At 56.0% G+C, this 7,146-nt stretch overlaps 1 protein-coding gene across 3 annotated transcripts in view; it reads left to right on the top strand.

Annotated features, from left to right (window-relative positions):
* Window positions 1–239: 239 nt before the first annotated feature.
* Window positions 240–7,146, top strand: part of SLC28A1 (solute carrier family 28 member 1) — a 48,359-nt gene continuing 41,452 nt past the window's right edge. The window contains exons 1-5 of one of the 3 annotated variants that reach the window (XM_014842626.3): window positions 240–630; window positions 866–981; window positions 1,554–1,662; window positions 2,544–2,626; window positions 3,973–4,064. In XM_014842626.3, the coding sequence (XP_014698112.1) occupies window positions 1,567–1,662; window positions 2,544–2,626; window positions 3,973–4,064 (271 nt within the window). In that variant the 5' untranslated portion in view covers window positions 240–630; window positions 866–981; window positions 1,554–1,566. Of the gene's footprint in view, window positions 631–762; window positions 982–1,550; window positions 1,663–2,543; window positions 2,627–3,972; window positions 4,065–7,146 lie in introns of all 3 variants that reach the window. The other 2 variants (XM_014842624.3, XM_070494733.1) reach the window with 2 other exon arrangements.

Below are 7,146 nucleotides of genomic sequence, written 5' to 3'. Positions count from 1 at the left end.
TGTTTAAATGTTTAACGATGCACATGTAATGCTTTGGTAACCAGAGCGACCGACAAAGAAATGTTTTTAAAGAGAGGGGGTATCCGGACCCTCCACCTGTTATCCTCTCCAGGCTTCCCAAACAACCAACACGTGCCAGCAGCCCCACACCCTGTGTTACCAGGAAGTGTGTATGCCTCAGAAGGATTTTGTCCTGAGTGTGCATGATTAATTATTAAAGAGATGTTGTCAATCCCGTCAGATAAGTTCAGTGTTTTGTGTGAGGATTGAAGTGCTAAGGCCTTCGTCTCCTGACTTTGTGCACTGTTGCCTAGGTGTTAGTTTAAAAAAAATATATGCAACGAGGCGAAATTGTGTGATTTTGTTGTTTTCACGAGTGTCTCGATGCTGAGACCTGAAATGCCTTTACTATTTGCGACAGCTACAGTGCTTTCCTGATCTTCAAGCTCAGGAAAATAGGTCACTGTTATAACTACTGATTCGGTGAGAAAGAGAGGCTGGGTGAGATGCAAAATCAAAGAGAAAAATGCACGATCCGAACAACTGAGCTGCACTGATGACAGGCGGAAAAGGAGGCCACAGGAGGGGATGCCGAGGAGTGAGAGCAATCGAGGCGACGTCCCAGCAGAGGTCAGCTCGGGAGCAGGAGATGGTGGAGGGGAGGGCATCTCAGAGGGGGAAGGCAGACTCAGGCAGAAGGCAGGAACTCAGGGGCCAGGCCTCCACTGGGGCCCACTTGCCACATTTCCCCTTTTCCCTCAGAGAGGTTGAAGTCCCCGCCCAGCCGTGGCTGTAGGCTCTGGAGAGGGTGCTGATCAGAGCTGGGAGGGAGGCCCAACCTACTCCAACTCTGGACTCTGCCCAGGCATTTCCACTGAAAGGAGAAGATGAGCTGAAAGTCGAGAAGGTTGGACCCAGCTTGTCCCCAGGGAAACGCACACCTCCATCTGTCCCTGAGAGTGACTTATTCACCACAAATATGTGAGTAGGAAGAGGGTCCTGCCTCTGTCTGTTCAGCTGTGTGTCTGTCTGTGCATATGCACAGGTGGCTGGTCTTTCCTGGGCTCTGCCTGTGTGTACACTGCCACATGTGTCCCTGCTCCTGTTTGTGCGCATGTGTACCTGCCTCTGGGTATGTGAGCTTAACCAGTCTGGCATTTGGATAGACTAGGGTGCTTCCCAAGAGAAAAAAAAGAGAAGGAACAAGAGTGGGGGGAGATGGGGTCTTAGGACTCTCATTTACAGGTGAGTCTAAGCCTGTGAACTGAGCTTCAGCAAAAAAGGGGAACATATTGGCTCTCATCATTGAAAAGTCCAGGGGTAGGACTGGTTTCAGGTATAGTTGGATCCAGGGCCTGGAATGATGTGATCAGGATATTGTCTCTCCGTCTACCTCCAGGCACAATGAGCTCTGGGATGGTATAAGTGGTGCCAGGCATCTGCTCTCCCTTCTCAGCCTCTCCCTTCCCATCCTCCTCCCATCTCCCCCCTTCACCTGGGTCCTGCCCAGCCTTCCCCTTTCAGCTCTGGGCTCTGACTTTGTCTTTCAGCAGAAAGGTCTGACTCATGGAGGACAATGCATCAAGACGAAGAGAGTCCATCTCTCTCAGATCCATGGCCAACGGTCTGGAGAACGCAGGGGCCGAGTTCTTGGAAAACCTGGTCTGTCCCCTTCCCCATCCCTCTCCTGGCCCCCTGGTAGGAGCAGCTTTTGCTCACCATCTTCCTTCATGGCCCCCGGTGCCTCCCCGGCACCTCTTTGCTTGAACAGTCAGGAACTCCCCGATGTGTTGGCCTCCTCTGCACAGAGCAGACCCCGTATTTCACTCATTAAACATTTGCTGTGTACCTGTGATGTGCCGGTGTGGCCTGCCCCAGTCTGAAAGGTCAGGAAAGGTCTCCACAAGGAAGTGAGACCTGAGTTGTGATCTAAAAGCTAAGAAGCAAACACCACGTGATGGGGGCCGGGGTCTCTGGGGAAGTCTCAGCCTCCGGGGAGCCGGTAATCTTGTCCTGGCTCCGTGGTGGCCAGGTGGAGCCCACCACCTAGAACTCAGGAGCCCGACATGACACCCTTTTTGCCCCCAACCTCCCCTGACAAAGCCCCCTCCCCTGCACCACATGGCTCGGCCCCAGGGCGTGCCTTACACAGTGTGATCTGCAAGAATAACTCCCTACACACTGGAACACAACTCCACAGACCGTGGGGCCAATGATGCCCTGGAGCCTCAGGCGAGGTGGCCTTGACTCGGACCTCCCAGCCAGCCACAGCTGAGGCAGGGGTGACCCTCCCTCATGTAGACCATGAGCTCCCTGAGAGCAGGATGTGTCTAGCGCAGAGCTCAGCACACAGTAGGCGCTCAATGCGTGCTTTGCGGAATTTAACTCAGTTGCCCTCTAATTACTTCCTGTGCAAAAGCCCAGCCCCCACCCAGCCCACCCCTGAAGGGCCCGGCTGGTGGCAGCCAGGGGCTCTCCCGCTCCATGCCCTGGCTCCCACTTGGAGCAGGAGGCTCACTGGGGCTGCTTTCTCGGGCCTTTAGGAGGAAGGCCGGACCCCTGGCAGTGACTGGAGTCCTGCAGTGGATGGAAGGAGCGAGGCCGGTCCGGAGCCCTCTGCAGGATGGTAGGTGGTCTCTGGGAGTGGCACAGGCTGGCGGGGGGAGGAGGTGGCCATGGGGATCAGGGCTGGGGAGCCTCCTGGTAGACGGGGAGGGGGCTCCCCGGAGCTTGGTGCAGGAAAGGCGTAGACGTGCATCAGCCAACAAGCCCCACAGGCCTCTGCCTCGGCTGTGAGCCAGGCTGGAGCTCCCGACCTGCTCTGAGGCAGCCAGAGCAAAATCCGTCAGGAACCCCAATATGGACCTGGGGGCTGCACCTGTGGAAGTTGGATGGGGGCCTTGAACCAGCCTGGACTTCCTCTCAACCTCTTCATCTACCTTCTACCCCGTTCAGCCTCTGGGGCACCTTGGGGAACCTTGAGACTCAGTTTGAAGACCCCTAGACTGGGCCAGGGCCCTTGTTTCACATGGGGAGTCTGAAGCTCAGAGACGGAGAGGGACGGGCCCAGATCACACAGGCAGCAAGTATGAGCCTAGAACTTGGCCTCCTGACGCCCGGGTCCACCGAGGTCCTCACTGGCCAGATCCTGAGCTGGGGAGAGCATGATGGGTAGGAGGTGGTGGTGGGGATTCTCTCTGTCAGCCTTCTGGGGGAGATTGGAGAAGGAGGCCTCACTTAGGAGGTAGGAGGTGGGGACAGACAGAAGGGAGAGAGTCTCCTTAAAACAGCAGCTGGTGGCTGAATGAACATTGAGAGACCATCTCCCACATGCTCAGCCTGTGGGACCCCAGAGGCTATTCAGGTACCAGCCTTTCCTCCAGGGATAGACAAGTGACCAAAGGACCAGGCAAGAATTGGCATTTGCACTGGGCCTGGAAGGCAGTGGGGGCCACTTGATGGCTGCCAGGAGTGGAAGCGGGCTGTGCACACATCCTCTCACTGGGAGCTTGCTGACTCAAATAAGTGTCCCGGGGACCAAGGGGGTGAATGCAGAGCTGGGAGCCTCTCCAGTTTGTCCACGAACGGTGGAAATGGGACAGGGAGGGGAGGCAGCTGTCGTTTTCTGTGCCTTCTTTATGTTGGTAAGGTTCTTCTCTTCGTCTCAGTTCATTCCCTCCCAAGCCCTGGAGGCAGAGTTGTCACTGGGCAGTGGTGCTGTTGCTCCAGCTGCAGGCACAGCTGGTGCAGATAGAGGCCGGAAAGCGTGGATGGCCTGGCCATTCCTCAGTTTCCTCTGGGCCAGGGTTGCCCTTCAGCGCTGTGGGATGTCAAGGCCTGTGCCTGGCTTGCCCTATGTTGCCATTTTACTGGGGACATAGCTGAGTGGCTTCCACCTGGAGGTGTTGAGGATCCCCATGGGGGCGGGAGTTTGGGGTGGCCACTCATGGACCCTGCTGGTCGTCTCCCCAGGAGGATCCTGCAGCCGGCCCTGGGAGTGAGACGCTTCTGCAGGGAGCACGTGCGGCTGTGGAGGTGGATCTGCATAGGCCTGCTCTGTACTGGTGAGCCTGGGGCCCAGCCCAGCCTGGGAGACAGACACTCCCACCCCAGCCCCCAGCCCCCAGCCCCCACCACTCAAGTTGCAGCCACCTCCTCCCAGCCACTCACAAGGGGAGAGTCATTCACTGACCCATTCATTCAACAAAGGTTTGCTGAGCACCGACTCAGGGCCAGCTCCTGTGCCAGAAGAAGCTGGGGCATCAGAATCGAGCCAGACCAAATCCCAAGGCACTCTCTGATCCGTAATGGAGAGGGGAATAAATATTTTCACATAATGCAGTAAGCTGTCTGGGAGCACCAAAGAGGGATGGCAGGTGATCAGGCAGGAATTCCAGGAGGAGGTGACATTCAAGTCTCATAGGTTGAGCAGGAGTTAGCCAGGTGGAGGGAAAGGACAGTAAGGAGTGAGAACACACTTGAAGCAGAAGAACCATAGGAGCAAAGGTGAAAACCGGCAGGGTGTGGGCAGGGAGCAGATAAATAGTCTAGTGCGGCTGGAGGGTAATGTTCTAGACAAGGAGTGCCAGAGGACAAGCTGGAGTGATAGGAGGGCACGGTATTGGGAGGGGGTTGGAGGGGGACGCTCAAGTGCTTGGATTTTACCCTCAAGGCCAGAGAGAGCCATTGAAGGATTTAAACAGGGAAGTGTCAAGGTCAGAGTCACATTGTGGGACCCTGGAAGAGGTGAGCAGGAAAGATGGGGAGAAGGAGACGTTGAGGGCAACAGTACGTGTGTGAGAAGATGAAGTGGTGGAAGGTGGAAGCGGGTGACTTTGAGCCATCCTCGGGAAGCAATGCCAGCCAAATCTGGGAGCTGATCAAGCGTGCAGAACGGAGACCCTGGAATCCAGGATGCCTCAGGGTTCTGCTTGGGTGACGGGGTGGGTTATGGTGCCCCCCACAGACCTAGGGAGCATGGTGGAGAAGGGGGTCTTGGCAGGCGGGATGATGAGTTGTTTGGACAGGGTGTTGAAGTACCGCTGCCAGGCCATGCAGGAGGAGAGGAGGTGTCCCAGGGACCCCTGGAGAATGAATCCAGAAGTGGGTCGAGGACAGAAGCCCAGGGACCAGCCCCACAGAAGGAGCTGGCAGAGGAAGAGGGGCCCTGAAAGAGCCTGAGAAGGCGTGGAGATGGGGGCGGGAGCAGGAGACCCGAGAGGGGTTGGTGCCAAAGCCGAGGGAGCAAAGGATTTCAAGAAGGAGAGGAAGATCCACAGGGGACCACCGAGAGAGGGACTGAGCAGGGTCCATGGAATTTAGGGACAAGTCGGTCACTGGTGGCTCACTGGTCACTCCAAAATCTCGATTGGAGTGAACGGAGGTGAGGCACTGTAGACAGCAAGTATAGACAGCTCTTTAGAGAAACTTTTCATATGGAAAGCAGAACAATTCATGGATAGAGTGTGACAGTGTCAAGGAGGGGTAGTTTGTGATGGGAGACACTTTGACAGTGTTTATGAGCCGAGGCAAGGAGTTTGTAGAAAGAAGGTGAAGGACTAGGAGACAGAGCTGAGTAGTAGAGCAAGGTTCCCGGGGCCCAGGGAAGGAGGGCACCTGGGCTCAGGGGCAGGGGCGGGTCTTCATCGCTGGAGGCCCACCTCATCCTGTCAGGTGGAGACGGAGAGGGAAGGTGCGTGTGCATGCAGAGACTTCGCGGGGGCCGGGCAGGGCATGGGACATGAGAAACGGGACAGCAATGGCCCCAGTCTTCGTGATGAAATCGAAAGAAGGGTCGTCTCCAGCGACGGGGCTGGTTTACGGCTCCCCGCAGCTTCTTTCCGGAGACGTCTGAGGCAGTGAAGTCTTGCTTTGGCACAATCTGAGCCAGGGGCTTCTCTGTTCCCCTTGCTTCTGCCTTCACTCAGACTCAGCTTTGTTTCTCTTGAAGAAACGATCGAATTCCTTCTAATAGATCATGAAAATTACCTACCTCGTCCTATTTCCACTCTCGTCTTGGCTGTCAGGAATCCAGTCTCCGTCACTGTGTTCCTCACCGTGGCCAACGTCCGCTTTCTCCACGTTTGGATTTTGATCTCCTCTGGCTCTTTAATATCGCTATGGTATTGTGTGTTTTACGGTGAGGCCCTTGACGTGCTCTCCGGGAGCTGGTGTGACAGAGAGATGCAGCTCACATTCTCAGCGCCTTGGGCCTGAGCTGCAGCAGTGGCTTCCTCGCCTTAGGTAGGCTTTCTCCCTGGGTGCAGTTGAGCCCTGGCAGGTTAGTGGCATGGAGGACCTCAGTGTCCCCAATCTCAGAAAAAGAGCGTGCCTCTTGCTCATAGTTCCAGCCAAAGTCCCCAGAGGTCTTTGATTGGCACAGCCCGTGTCATGCGCCCATCCCTGAACCAATCCCTTGGCCCTGGGGGATGCGGTGGTTTCCCATCCCTGAAGTGGGTCAGGTACCACTGGACCACAGGGACTAAGAGTAGTGAGCAGTACCCAAAAGGAACAGAAAAGTCCTGTCACCAGAGGGTTGAATGGATCCTAGATGGATGAAAATACTTCCTAAGACACGTTTCTCCTGTGCCCTGCCTGGAGGATTCATCCCACTGCCTCCTCTCCTGCACGATGTGCCAGTCACTCCCTAAGGCCCCAGTGGCCACAGGCCCCTAGAGAAACAGACCTGGGTTGGAATCCTAGTCTGGTTTCCTCCCTCTAGGAGCCACTCGCTTCGCTGGTCTCAGAAGCCTCGTCTCTAAGTGGGCATCACCTAGTCCCGGCCTGTGGGATCCTTGTGGGGAATAGTCATATGAGTGCTGGAGAGTGCTGGGCATAGCTCCTGCCCTGGCCAACTCCCCTCCCTTCCCCTCCCAGAGCCCTGTGCCTGCGTCCTGGCACCCGTGTGCCTCTAAATGACACCCATACAGGCAGGGATTCCAGGCCACAGACTTGTATGTGAGAGAAACGTAACTTTGTTTTCTACAGCTTGGCTTATTTTCTCTTTCAGTTTCGTCATTCCAACTGAGTGGTGGGAACTTAATTCTGTCAATTTGGAAAGTCCCTTCACCCCTGTCCCCAGGAGTCCCCAGAGAGGCTTATCCGCCATCGGTGCTCAGGCGTCCACTGACCTGTCCGCTTCTCCAG

The sequence above is a fragment of the Equus asinus genome, chromosome 2, assembly GCF_041296235.1.
Source record: "Equus asinus isolate D_3611 breed Donkey chromosome 2, EquAss-T2T_v2, whole genome shotgun sequence".
Lineage (NCBI taxonomy): Eukaryota > Metazoa > Chordata > Mammalia > Perissodactyla > Equidae > Equus > Equus asinus.
The sequence above is the reverse complement of the archived record's forward strand: the minus strand, read 5'-3'. Positions and strand labels throughout refer to the sequence as shown.